The sequence below is a fragment of the Spermophilus citellus genome (assembly GCF_964194105.1).
Source record: "Spermophilus citellus genome assembly, chromosome: 4".
NCBI lineage: Eukaryota > Metazoa > Chordata > Mammalia > Rodentia > Sciuridae > Spermophilus > Spermophilus citellus.
The window spans coordinates 21,740,607-21,754,864 of record NC_138185.1 but is presented as its reverse complement, the minus strand read 5'-3'; the positions used below and the strand labels follow the sequence as shown (position 1 = coordinate 21,754,864).

Genomic DNA, 14,258 nt, shown 5'->3' with positions numbered 1-14,258 from the left:
TTTAAAAAAATATTTATTTGAGGCTGGGGTTGTGGCTCAGTGGTATAATACTCGCTTTGCATGTGTGAGGCCTTGAGTTTGATCCTCAGCACCACATAAAGATAAATAAATAAATTGTGTCCATCTACAACTAAAAAAAAAATATTTTTTAGTTGTAGATGGACACAAGACCTTTATTTTATTTATTTATTTTTATGTGGTGCTGAGGATCAAACCCAGGGCCTCACATGTGCTAGGCGAGCGCTCTACCGCTAAGCCACAACCCAGCACCTTCCTTCTGCACTGGTATTTTGACTGATTAATGGTTTCCTCTTGGAGGACCGAGAGTGCAATAACTTTTCACCAACGGGAAGATGCTTGATAATTCAACTTACCCTTTCAATCTTCCTTGCTTCTCCTGGCTGGGTCTCACCCACATACTTGTATAGATTACGGTATTCAATATTTTTTAAAACCTTTTGTGCTGCATCCAATTTGGGATCAGAAGAGTATAAAATCTCCAGAAAAATGTTATCTGCAAATGTGATGAAACTGCAGTCATATTAAAACGAAAGAGCAAGGGCTGGGGATGTGGCTCAAGCAGTAGCGCGCTCGCCTGGCATGCGTGCCGCCCAGGTTCGATCCTCAGCACCACATACAAAGATGTTGTATCTGCTGAAAACTAAAAAATAAATATTAAAATTCTCTCTCTCTCTCTCTTTAAAAAAAAATAAAATGAAAGAGCAAGATTTAAAGACATGTCTACCGCTCTACTCCTGAAATGATTTCAAGAAGCAATTCACAAATATAGGCACATTAGGACTCTAGCAATGTATTTAAAAAAAAAGAAAAGAAAAATGTTCCAGTTCGTGTTTTCTGTCATAGGATGGAAACTAGAGAGAAAAAAAAAGGTGTGTGTCTGTGTGTGGAAATCCCATAAAAATAGAAGAGAGGCCAGTAGAGGAGAGAAAGTGTTGGGGGGAGAAGAACTGGGGAATGAAATTGACCCAATTATAGTTATAGTGTGCATATGTGTGGATTTGAATCCTACTGTTACATATAATTATAATGTACCAATAAAACCTGGAAAAAAATGTTCCAGTTGAAGACTTGGATTTACTTCAAGGTGATCCAGTGCATGGGAAGGAGAGAGATAAAATAAGATGGCACTAGAGTTGACTGATGCCTGTCAAGCTTGGGAATGGGTACACAAAGTAGATTGATTTATTGTTGTTATTTACAAAAGATAATTACCCCTATATATACACAAATAAAATTACATCTAGGATCTGCTTCAAAATAGTCTCATAATTTTTATGGGAGTGGGTAGATATGGTGGATAAAAGTAAAATTGTTATGTTGATAACTGTTGAGGCTAAGTGATGAATACACAGAATTTTGAAAATTTGCTTCATTAAAAGTTTTTTTAAATGTTTTTTAAAAAAATATGGACACAATAGCTTTACTTTTTTATTTCCTTTATTTTTATGTGGTGCTGAGGATCGAATCCAGTGCCTCACACATTCGAGGCAAGTGCTCTGCTGCTGAGCTATAACCCCAGCCCTGCTTTTTTTTTTTTTTAAATAATGGAGAATTTTTTTAAATATTTACTTTTTAGTTGTAATTGGACACAATATCTTTATTGTATTTATTTTATTTTATTTTTTATATGGTGCTAAGGATCAAACCCAGGGCCTCACACATGCTAGAAGAGCGATCTACCACTGAGCCACAATCCCAGTCCCCATTAAAAGTTTTTAGCCAGGCCGAGTGCAGTGGTGCATGCCTATAATACCAGTGGCTTGGAAGGTTGAGGCAGGAGGATCGCCATGTTCAAAGCCAGCCTCAACAACTGAGTGAGGTCCTGAGCAACTTAGCAAGACCCTGTCTCAAAATAAAAAATATAAAGGGCTCAGGATGTAGCTCAGTGGTAATGCATCCCTAGTTTCAGTCTACAATACTATACTATACACACACACACACACACACACACACACACACACACACAGAACAAGAAATTCAATACTGATATAAAAGCATTATCTAACATATAATCTACATTTAAATTTATTTACTTGTCTCAGTAATTTAACTTAAGGATTTTTGTTGGATAGAGAAATCAATCAAGTATAAGGATAATATTAGGGGGTCATGCTTTTTATGGATTCTCTTAATCTGGAACTAGATTTGTTTATCAAAATGTTGACATTTAGAAAAGTTCAGGTAGTTGTATTATAAAGTATTCTGTTACCATGAGTGGTTATGTTAAATTTTATCAGTCAGTAAACGTAGTAATCTTCAGATGTTTCTAGTAATTTCTTCTTCTTCCCTCCCTCCCTCCCCCTTCCTTTCTCTCTCTCTCTCTCTCTTTTTTTTTTTTTTTAAATGGTGCTGGGATTGAAGCCAGGGACTCTAATGTGCTATGCAAGTGCTCTACTAAGTTACACCCCAAGCCCCAGTAATTCATTTTTACCATATTTTACAGAAAGTATCAATCTACAAGGGGTTAGAAACTTTAAAAGTTGGTTCTTCAAAGATAGTTTGAGAAGATCTGGTTCAGTTTTGTTCTGGTGGTGGGCTGCAAACAGAATCTATGCATGTTGGAACAGTAGGACCTTGGGAAGCACCTGGGCAAGCAGCAGCTTTTGTTTTGTTTTGTTTGTTTTCCTATTTTGGTGCTGGGGATTGAACCCAGGGGTGTTCTACCATTGAGCTACATCCCAACCCTTTTTATTTTTAATTTTGAGACAGGGTCTCACTGAGTTGCCAAGGTTGGCTTCAAACTTGTGATCCTCCTGCCTTATCCTCCTTCGTGGCTGGGATTAGAGGCAAAAGCCAGATCTGTTTCTTAGGCCACTTGGCTTCTGTTATTTTTGTCCATCTTCAGAAATTCTCATCTTTCTACTGATTGCTTTCTAGTTGTATTTTTAGTTGAACAGAATCAATTTTGTGACTTGCAACCAAGAACTCTAGATTGAGACAGGAGGACCACAACTTCAAAGCTAGCCTTGACAACTTAGTGAGGCCTACTTTTTTACTTTATTGATCTTTATTTCCCAATCTACACTTTCCAAGCTTAAAAAACTAGCTGCCACATCTTCACCTATTTTCTCTCACCCTAAGCTGCAGATATTGTTTCTGCCAAAGTATGGAGAGATATTCCTATCATCCCATGTTTTAGAATGAAAACAATGTTGAAAGTTTTTTTGTAGTCTAGTTTTGTTATAAACTAAATAATAATGAATTTTGAATACTTACTTTCCAAGTATATATTAGGAACTCTGTCTCATTTAAGCATCACTACAGAACTATATGCTAGATAGATAATATATATCCCCGCTTCATATTCAAGATTGAACCCAGTGCCTTATGCATGCTAGGCAAGCACTCTACCATTGAGTTATATCCCCAGCTGTATACTTTCTTCATGAGGAAACTAAGGTTCAGAGAGATTAAATCACTTTACTGTGGTTGCCTTGTTACTAAAAGGCAGAGATAAAACTCAAATCTAAGAATATATAATCATTTAGGAGGGCAAAATATATTTGAACATTTGGAAAATAACCCATTTGCAATCCAGGGACAGCTTACACTATCTATGAGATGGGCCATCTATGTTATCTTCTAGTTCTTACCTGTTAGCTTAGTGAAGGCTTCCATGTCATCAATTGCTGTAGAAATGTGGTATTTTTTTCCTTGAGCACCTGTAATCTCTACGTAGGGGTCAGCTTTGAGGAGAGCATCTGTAATCCTAAAGTAGATTATGTGAAAATTACTTAGAAAGCTTTGAATATTTGCTTTATGCCTCATTGAAGGGTATCTTTCTACTTTAGAAAAATAAAATCTTGAAGTACAATGTTCTAAAGATACCTGGTTCTTTTTTGTTGTTTAATAACTTTATTTTATTTGTTTATTCTTTTTTTTATGTAGTGCTGAGGATCAAACCCAGGGCCTCACACGTGCTAGGCAAGTGCTCTACCATTGAGCCACAATCCCAGCCCCAACAACTGGTTCTTGATTAGATTAAATAAGTGCATGGTGATCTGTGAGTTACTGTGCTTACTAAGCTCCAGGAACTATGGCAGGGTTTTGGATACCACTATCTTATTTAACTTTTCTAATAAAAAGACAGGCATAATCAGCTCCAATTTTGTAGACACAGAAATAATGTAATTTTCCTTTAAGCAAGCCAGGAAGAAGCAGTGCCAGGCTTTGAACTCAGATGTCTCAGGCTCTCTGATTAAAAAACAAACTTTTATCTAAGTATCAATCACACTAACATGATAAAGAATATGTAAAAAACAGAGGTAAAGATAAATTTCTATGGGTTAAACACTGAATTTTTTTTTTTTTTTTTTTTTGTGCTGGGGATTAGAACCAGGGCTTTGTACATGCTAGGCAAGCACTCTATCAACTGAACTATACCCCAGCCCCCAATTTTTGATTGGGGTCAGAACTCACAGGTGAGTCATATACAGACTTTGCTATGGTTCTGAGTGAATTAGGGAAAAAGAGATGAAATTCCTATTGGTTTTACTATATGTATTAATTAAAAAATTTTTTTTTTTTAGTTGTCAATGGACCTTTATTTTTATTTATTTATATGTGGTGCTGAGAATTGAACCCAGTGCCTCACATATGCTAGGCAAGCACTCTACCACTGAGTCCCAACCCCAGCCCAATATGCTATTAATTTTGATAAATGTTTGACAGCACAAGGACAGACATCACTCTTACTTCTTAAAATTAATTTTTGTTATTAATCTCACAACAATGTCAGTTGTTCATGTCCTGCTTCCTATTACCTTGGTGACTAAACCTCGTGTGTAATTAATGGGGCAGAGGTCCACTGCAGCACTGCCTCTTCATGTCTAGCCTGGGCCAGCTCTACTTTCCTTCCTCCATCTATACCCCATACACATTTTTCTACTCTTCCTCCAACTAAGTTTACACTAGATTTTGTTTGTTTAAGGAAATCACTTCAGATTTACTCACTTAAAAATTCACTTGATTTTATCTGGAAATCTCAACTGGCAAAGTGCCATAGAGAATTTTGTAGGGAAGTAACAATTAAATTTCTTACATTGTATCAATGATGTTGCTAACTTTGTGTTGATAGGCTTTGTGGTGTAACCGATTCCGTGTGTGGAACATATCATATAGATTCCCAGCCTCCTGCAGGAAAACACAAAATAAATATTAGTGTAGAATCAGATTATGTTAATCTTGTTAGTAGATAAGTATATAAGACAGGGAAATAGGATGATGCTAGACAAGAACATGTGTGCAGCTATTTCATCAAAATCCCTGAGTCCAGTTAAAAAAAGGGGGGGGGGTTATAAAAGCAGATGCAGTGGCACATATCTGTAGTCTCAGCAAACTCGGAGGTTGAGGAAGGAGGACTGCAAGTTAAAAACCAGCCTCAGCAACTTAATAGACCCTGTCTCAAAATAAAAATAAAAAGGACTAGGGAATGGATGAATGTATGTAGCTCAGTGATAAAAATGTCCTTGGGTTCAACCCCCAGTATCAAAAGCTATTTACTGGTATGTAATTTTCATTCATTTTAAAAAAATTTTTGCTTTTAGTTGTAAAGTGAACCCTATACCTTTATTTTATTTTTTATGTGAAGCTGAGGATCCAACACAGCACCTCACATGTGCCAGGCAAGTGCTCTACCACTGAGCCACAGACCCAGCCCTGAAACTTTCATTCCTAGTAAATAAAAATATATTGTGAGTTCTAATTCTGTGACAGGTTCTGTTTTTTGATTTTGTTTTGGTACTGGGGATTCAACCCAGGGCCTCATCATGCTAAGCACATTCTTTACCACTAAGCTACACCCCCAGCCCACAGGTTGTTCTAGACATTTTAAGTATATGCTTTAATCCTAATAACTCTAGGAAATAGGTATTAATATTCCTAAATTCTTCATTTTTTTGGGGGGGGGGGTGGTACCAGGGATTGAACTCACGGCACTCAGCCACTGAGCCACATCCCCAGTCCTATTTTGTATTTTATTTAGAGACAGGGTCTCACTGAGTTGCTTAGCACCTTGCTGTTGCTGAGGCTGGCTTTGAACTCATGATCCTCCTGTCTCAGCTTCTCAAGCCACTGGGATAACAGATGTGTGCCACTGTGCCTGGCTAAGTTCTTAAAACCTTTCTGTCATACCATATCACTCTTTTGTTACAAGACTGTCATCTAGCAGGGACCCAATGAGGTTGAAATGCCAGTTTGACCACTTATTAATGTATTCCTTCTCAGTGCCTCAATTTGCTACTTGTTAAGTGATGGTATGGTTTAAGTATGGGTTGTCCCCACCAAAATATGCTAAAAGTATGTCCCAAGTAACAGTGTTATGAGGTAGTGGGACCTTTAAGAGGTAACTAGGTTACGGGGGCTCCACACTCATGAAAGGATGATTATTGTAGTTTCTGTGAGAGTGGGTTAGGAGAACGGTGATTACAAAGTGAGCCTGGCACTTCCTCTCACTCTCTTTAGCACATACCTGCCTGTCCTGGTTTTCTACCATGCCTGGAGCAGCACATAATCCTTAACAGAAACTGAACAGATGCCAGTGCCATGTTCTTAGTCTGCCAGAACTGTGAACTAAATAAACCTCTTTTCTTTATAAAATAGCTAGCCTCATGTATTTTGTTAGAGCAACAAAAAAGAGACTAAAGCCAGGCATAGTGGTGCACACCTGCAATCCCACTTGGGAGCCTGAGGCAAGAAGATCAAAAGTTCAAAGTCAGCCTCTGCAATTTAGTGAGGCCCTAAGCAATATAGTGTGACCCTGTCTCAAATTAAAAAATGAAAAAGACTGGGGTTGTGACTCGTGGTTAAGCATCCCTGGTTTAATCCTCAGTACCAAAAAATAAATAAAGAAAAGAAAGAAGAGACTAAAACAAATGGGATAATAATAACATCTTTCTCTTAGGCTTCTTAAGGACTGAGCTGATCCATCTAAAGCACTTGAAACAGTGCTTTAAGCCAACACAGGTACATCAAGTGCTGAAATTAACTTTATCATTATTATCTACCAATTATTTTTTTAAAAAATATTTATTCTTTAGTTGTAGGTGGACACAATACCTTTATTTAATTTTTATATGGTGCTGGGGATCGAACTCAGTGCCTCAACATGCTAGGCGAGCGCTTTTCCTCTGAGCCACAAACCCAGCCCCATCTAACAATTATTTTAAAAGTAAAAAGAGCCTCTGGGTATTTACAAATGTTAAACATTTAGTAAAGAGATTGATGGTTTACCAATTTTTCCAAATTGTTGAGTGGTTATTTTTAGATTTCAGACCAGGAACTACATTATTCTTGTTTCTCGGGTCATAGCTTACCTTATCTCTAATACAAATACACTTCTCGTTACCTTCTTCACAGACACGGGCAAACATAATAAAGCGGTTGTAATCAAAATTATTTGGGATTCCAAGATGATGGCAGTCCCTAGAAAGATTCCAAAGCAAAGAGATGAAATTTTTCAACTAAGAAACTACTTTAAATAAATACTAATGCTAAATCTGCAAAAAGACTTTAACCAATTTTTCTAAAGTATTCAGTGCATACCTGGCAAAATAATCCCATTTATCCACATCAATGCCATTTTTTTTATTAGACACTATCTCATAAAGAAAGCTTTTCTCTTTAGGACGTCCTGTATATGGCCACTGGAAGAAAAGAAAAATCCACTAAAATTTTTAGATTGGCAACAAATCTATTTATAAAACAAAGCAATTGTATTAATTTGCAAATTATAAATAGATATTGATTGAGAATAATAGATAAGTTAGAAGGTTCTACTCTTTCTTCCTTCCACTAGTTTCTTATACAAGTAGAAAAGGAAAAGAAATGCTAAGGTATATATCCTATTAATACTAAAACTTCAGGCTGGGGATGTAGTTCAGTGGTAGAAAGTGTGCTTATCATATGTGAAGACCTGGGTTTAATCCCTAACACTACACACACACACACACACACACAATGTATATATTATAGTCTATGAACATGATATATATCTATAAATATGATATCTATCTACATATACACATATATTACATATAAATGAAATGCTAAGACTATTGAAAGGGTTTTAATATCATTATATTTTCTTTTTTTTTTTTTAATATTTGTTTTTTTTTTTTTTTAGTTCTCGGCGGACACAACATCTTTGTTGGTATGTGGTGCTGAGGATCGAACCCCGGCCGCACGCATGCCAGGCGAGCGCGCTACCGCTTGAGCCACATCCCCAGCCCTAATATCATTATATTTTCCAAAACCAGCAACTTTCTTATTTTCTTTGTTTAAAAGCTTTTTAAAAATATAATATTTAGGGCTGGGGATGTGGCTCAAGCGGTAGCGCGCTCGCCTGGCATGCGTGCGGCCCGGGTTCGATCCTCAGCACCACATACCAACAAAGATGTTGTGTCCGCCGAGAATTAAAAAAATAAAATAAAATAAATATTAAAAATTCTCTCTCTCTCTCTCCTCTCTCTCTCTCTCTTTAAAAAAGAAAAAATAAACCTTTAAAAAAAATATATATATATATAATATTTAGGTTGGGGATGTGGCTCAGTGGTACAGCGCTTGCCTAGAGTGCATGAGAGCCTGGGTTCAACCTCTGGAACCTCCCCCCTCACCCAAAAAAAAAAAAAAAAAAAGATTTAATTATGAGCTAGAAATAATATTTGGGGCTGGGGTTGCAGCTCAGTGGTAGAGCACTTGCCTAGCATGTACAAGGCACTGGCCAGCAGCAAATAAAAAATAAATATACAAAATAAAGTTATTTTAAAAATAGCAGTATTTTTCAAAGTAGTTATAATCTAGACTAAATGATATGTCTGTTCAAAGCATTTTTGTAGCTCCATTTTTTGAGGGGGCTAAGACATTTGCTGAAAAGTTCAATTCCTTCAAGTAGATTTGCATGTACTTTGAGGTTAAAAAAAAAAAAAACCTAAAAAGTCTTAATTATCTCCTTATTTTCCAACTTCTTTTTTATTAGGAAAAATACAAAAGATCAAAGAGGAAACCAAACTGATTTCCCCCTGAACCACTTCAACTTTTTTTCTAGGTCTTTATATACTTTCTAGGTCTTTATATACTTAATATTTTTAAATATGGTACACAGGCACACTTTTATATTTCCAAACAAAGTTACTTAAGTTTTCTATATAAAATATTGCATACACATTCATTAAAAAGGGATGTATAGCCAGGCATGGTGGTGCATACCTATAATACCAGCAGCTTGGGAGGCTGAGGCAGGAGGATCATGAGTTCAAAGCCACCCTCAGCATAAGCACGGTGCTAAGCAACTAAGTGAGACTTTTTCTCTGATAAAATATAAAATAGGGCTGGGGATGTGGCTTGTGGCTCAGTGGTTGAGTGCCCCCAAATTCAATCCCTGATAACAAAAATAAGGATGCCTATATATATATATATATATATATTTAAATTTAAATTGTATTGAATTTGTACGCAATATTTTATATAGAAACCTTAAGTAACTTTGTTTGGAAATATAAAAGTGTGCCTCTGTCACCATATTTAAAAATATTTAAGTATATAAAGACATAGAAAAAAGGTGAACTGGTTCAGGGGGAAATCAGTTTGGTTTCCTCTTTGATCTTTTGTATTTTTCCTAATAAAAAAGAAGTTGGAAATAAGGAGATAATTAAGATTTTTTAGGTTTTGTTTTTAACCTCAAAATACATGCAAATCTACTATTTTATTGAACTACAAAATTTTTATAAACCATGTTCATTATTTCATAAATATATTAGATATTTTATGAGAACTCAGTTAAGAGATGGAAAACACACAAATGTCATTTTTTGTATTAAAGGGTAGAAATATGCAACATATTTTGCCATTTAGTTCTTCTATAATAGGCAAATGTGTAGCTCTGAAGGAATCAAGAATAGCCTAGATAAAAAGTACCAGTCAGTTCAAATCAAGTTGAATACAAACTTACCTCAGAATCTTTTACTGGTGTTTCAAGTGGTCCTATAATTTGTTCCTTGATAAAGCAAATATCTTCCTCAGGGATAAGACCATACTGTTCCATGACAGGTCTGAGTCCATTAGAATTTACTAGATGCTCAAACATCTGAACTGAGCCCTGTTCATGCTAGAAAAAAATCAGGATAACATGGCTTGTTATAGACTCTAGCCAATTAGGGGCCCTAATTATACAAATTATTCTTGATTCCAGGTAATTCTAAGTTAAGATTCTACTGCAGGGCTGGGGATGTGGCTCAAGCGGTAGCGTGCTCGCCTGGCATGCGTGCGGCCCAGGGTTAGATCCTCAGCACCACAAACAAAGATGTTGTGTCCGCCGAGAACTAAAAAATAAATATTAAAAAAAAAAAAGATTCTATTGCATGTCAATAATGCAGTTTCCAACCATAGTCTTGCAGGTTTTATCAATATTGTAAATATTTTATTGAACTACAGAATTTTTATAAACCATGTTCATTATTTCATAAATATATTACAGATATTTTATGAGACATAATCATTTGTGATATCTTGAAGAATATTACCAAGTTTTACAGGAGAATTCTACTTTAAGGACGATCATAAAATTCAGTTCTGTTTTTCATCAGTATTGGAACATGTGAAGTAAAAAGCTGTTAGTACTTCCATCTAGTGGTGAAAAAGAATAAGAGCAACCTCATGGGTAAAATTAAGTGTTTTAGATCTCTGAAGTCAAGATCTGGGTCCCCCTCAGTTGGCTCATGACTCTGCTCACTCATTCTTAATCAATGTAAAGAGCAAATGATTCCCTGGAAACATCTGCCCTATTTCACACCTTACAAGATAAAAACCAAAACCTGAATGAGCCCGTAACTTTGTGTGTGTGTGCCGGGGACTGACCCATAACTCTTCTTAAAATTAAATCAAGACATATATTAATTACAAAAGGAAGGAAACCTGTAACTGTACAGTAGAAAAATGTGGCAGACACTGCTTTATCCAAGTTAAGTTAGTATCACTAATAATGGTGCAAATAGATTTTATGTGCCTCCTGAAGTGACACATTAAGAACACATTGCTTCTCTGGCATTCTGCCAGAAATACATAGCCTGACTACATGAAAACAGACTAAATGAAAGTTAAACTGACATTCCACAAAAAAGCTCACCTGCCCTTAAGAAAATGACAAAGTCATGAAAGATAAATACTAAAGAATTAGCCAAAGCATGGTGGTGCATGGCTGTGGTAATCCCAGCAGCTTCAGAGGCTGAGGTAGGAGGATCTAGAGTTCAAAGCCAGTCTTAGCAATTTGGCAAGGCCCTAAGGAACTTGGCAAGACCTTGTCTCAAAATACAAAAAAGGGATGGGAATATGGCTTAATGGTAAAGCGTCCCTGGGGTCAATCCCCAGTACCATTAAAAAAAAAAAAAAAAAAAAAAAAAAAAAAGCCTGTTGAACTGTTCAAGATTCAAAGAAATTAAAGAGAAATGGCAACTAAGTGCAAGATTATTCGGGGTTTTTTTGGTGTGTGTGTTTTTTTTTTTTTTTGGCAGGGATTGAACCCAGGGGTGTGTCAGGAGCCATTCGTGGACTATGTGTGGACCAAATTGGCATGGAAGCCCTCTGAATGGGAAAATCTGGTATTTAGTAACTTTCAGCAGCAATCCTGCTGGTAAGATCGCTCAGATACATGAGTCCTATTCAGCTCTGCCAGGTTCCACGTAGCACCAGAGATGGGGTGACCTGCTGTGGCTACACAGCCTCTCAGAGATGGGTGTAGCCTGCCAAGATGCCAATCAACCTCTTGACTGCAAGACTCCCCCCAGAAACCTTATCCCTTCCTTTGATGTACCCCCTTAAATAAATCATCAGAGCCATTTTCTAGTTGTTCAGTTCTAGCTCCTGTGTGGGCTGGACTTATCAGACACTCTGCTTTTAAAACTTATTCTTTGACTCTGCCCCTTATTTCTTCACTAACTATTTCAGACTATTTTCTTAGATGGCTTATCCTCTCCTGAGCAGGAAAAATTACCCTGGCAAAGCGCTGGCTGCCTCTTGATAGGGGGGTTTAATTGCTGAGTCCCATCCCCAGTCCTTTTTATTTTTTATTTAGAGACAGAGTCTCACTAGGTTGTTTACAGTCCTGCTAAATTGCTGAGGCTGGGTTTGAACCTGTGCTCCGTTGCTGGGATTACAGGAGTGTGCCAAATGCAAAATTATTCTGTATCCTGAACAAAGAAAAAAATTTCCCCTTTATCTATATGCATAATTGGTGAAATATGAAGGTAAATCTATAAATCAGATGATATTTCTACATTAATACTAATTTCCTGACTTTGGATAAATGTGCCAAGGTTATATTCTTGCTTTTAGAAATGCCCACTGAAGTATTTGGGAGTGAAAAGTTATGTCCAGGGCTGGAGATTGTAGCTCAGGCAGAGTTTACTTGGCATGCACAGGCACTGGGTTGGATCCTCAGTACTGCAAAAACACAAAAGAGCTGGGACTGGTGGCATATGCCTGTAATTCCAGCAGCTCAGGAGGCTGAGGCAGGAGGATCACAAGTTCAAAGCCAGCCTGAGCAATTTTGCAAGGCCCTAAGCAACTCAGTGAGACTCTGTCTTGAAATAAAATACTAAAAAGGGCCGGGGATGTGACTCAATGATTAAGTACCCCTGAGTTAAATCCCCAGTACCAAAAACAAAACAAAACAAAAAAACCCCAAAAAACTATGGGCTAGGATTGTGGCTCAGGGGTAGAACGGTCGCCTAGAACGGGTGGGACCCGGGTTCAATCCTCAGCACCACATAAAAATAAAGGCATTGTGTTGAGTCTATCTACACCTAAAAAATAAATATTAAAAAACAAACAAACAGGGCTGGGGATGTGGCTCAAGCGGTAGCGCGCTCGTCTTGCATGCGTGCGGCCCGGGTTCGATCCTCAGCACCACATACAAACAAAGATGTTGTGTCTGCCGATAACTAAAAAACAAATATTAAAAATTAAAAAAAAAAAAAAAAAAAAAACCTACAAAACAACAAGGTATGTCTAGCCAGATATGGTGGTGTATGCCTGAAGTTCCATCTACTTGGGAGGTTGTGGCAAGAGGATCACTTAAGCCTCAGAATTTCAGATGAGCTTGGGCAATAGAACAGTGAGGCCCTCTCTTTAAAAACAAAACAAAACAAAGCAAAAAAACAAGTTATGTCTACAACTTATTTTCAAATGATTCAGAAAAGCATTTGTGTACAAAAGATAGCATGTTAAAAAATACAGCAAAACATTAACATTTGGCAAATCTCAGAAAACATTTCAAGTTTTCTGTGTAAAATTATGTAAAAATTAAATGTTAAAAAAAATTCAATGTGTGGCTGGGGTTATGGCTCAGCAGTAGAGTGCTCGCCTATCATGTGCGGGGCGCTGGGTTCGATTCTCAACACCATATAAAAATAAAATAAAGGTATTGTGTCCAACTACAACTAAAACAGAATATTAAAAAAAATTCAATCAGGGGGCTGGGGTTGTCACTCAGTGGGAGAGTGCTTGCTTAGCACGGGTGAGGCAGTGGGTTCGAGCCTTAGCACCTCATAAAGATAAACAAATAAATAAAGGCATGCTGTCCATCTACAACTAAATTTTTTAAAAAAATTCGATCAGTAATTATAAAAGCATTTCCCCTAAAATCAGTAATAAAAAATAGTTGCTAGGGCTGGGCTGTAGCTCAGTGGTAAAACACTTGCCTAGCACGTGTTAGGTACTGGGTTCGATCCTCAGCACCACATAAAAATAAATAAAATAAAGGCATTGTATCCATCTACAACTAAAAAAATGTTTAAATATATATATAATTGGGGCTGGGGATGTGGCTCAAGCATTAGCACGCTCGCCTGGCATGTGCGGGGCGCTGGGTTCAAACCTCAGCACCACATAAAAATAAAGATGTTGTTCCCACCGAAAAAATAAAAAAATAAATATTAAAAAACTCTCTCTCTTTAAAAAAAATATATATAGTTGTCCAATATTATGTCTTCTATTTAATATTTTATTGGAAGTCTAAGAAGAATGGTAAAGGAATAAATAAAGCAATTATCCATATTAAATGAAAAAAATTAGATTTCTACTATTTGTTAAATAATATAATGAGCAGGAGAATGTAAACCAATAACACAGCAGGGTCCTGGGGTTTCTTTAAATTGTCTTTAAGACTAATGAGTAATTGAGTAACTTGTAGGTCAGGATATGAAGGAGGTCAGGTGTGGTGGCACACACTTATAATCCCAGTTGAC

At 36.8% G+C, this 14,258-nt stretch overlaps 1 protein-coding gene across 3 annotated transcripts in view; it reads right to left on the bottom strand.

Moving 5' to 3' along the window:
* The window catches only part of SAMHD1 (SAM and HD domain containing deoxynucleoside triphosphate triphosphohydrolase 1), a 49,336-nt gene that overhangs the window by 14,365 nt on the left and 20,713 nt on the right, over nucleotides 1-14,258 (bottom strand). For 2 of the 3 annotated variants that reach the window (XM_081292504.1, XM_081292503.1), the window contains exons 7-12: nucleotides 9,968-10,123; nucleotides 7,564-7,664; nucleotides 7,335-7,443; nucleotides 5,063-5,154; nucleotides 3,615-3,730; nucleotides 375-514 (exon numbers count right to left, since the gene is read on the bottom strand). In XM_081292504.1, coding sequence (XP_081148630.1) covers nucleotides 375-514; nucleotides 3,615-3,730; nucleotides 5,063-5,154; nucleotides 7,335-7,443; nucleotides 7,564-7,664; nucleotides 9,968-10,123 — 714 coding nt within the window. The remainder of the gene's footprint in view (nucleotides 1-374; nucleotides 515-3,614; nucleotides 3,731-5,062; nucleotides 5,155-7,334; nucleotides 7,444-7,563; nucleotides 7,665-9,967; nucleotides 10,124-14,258) is intronic. The other variant, XM_081292505.1, reaches the window with a different exon arrangement.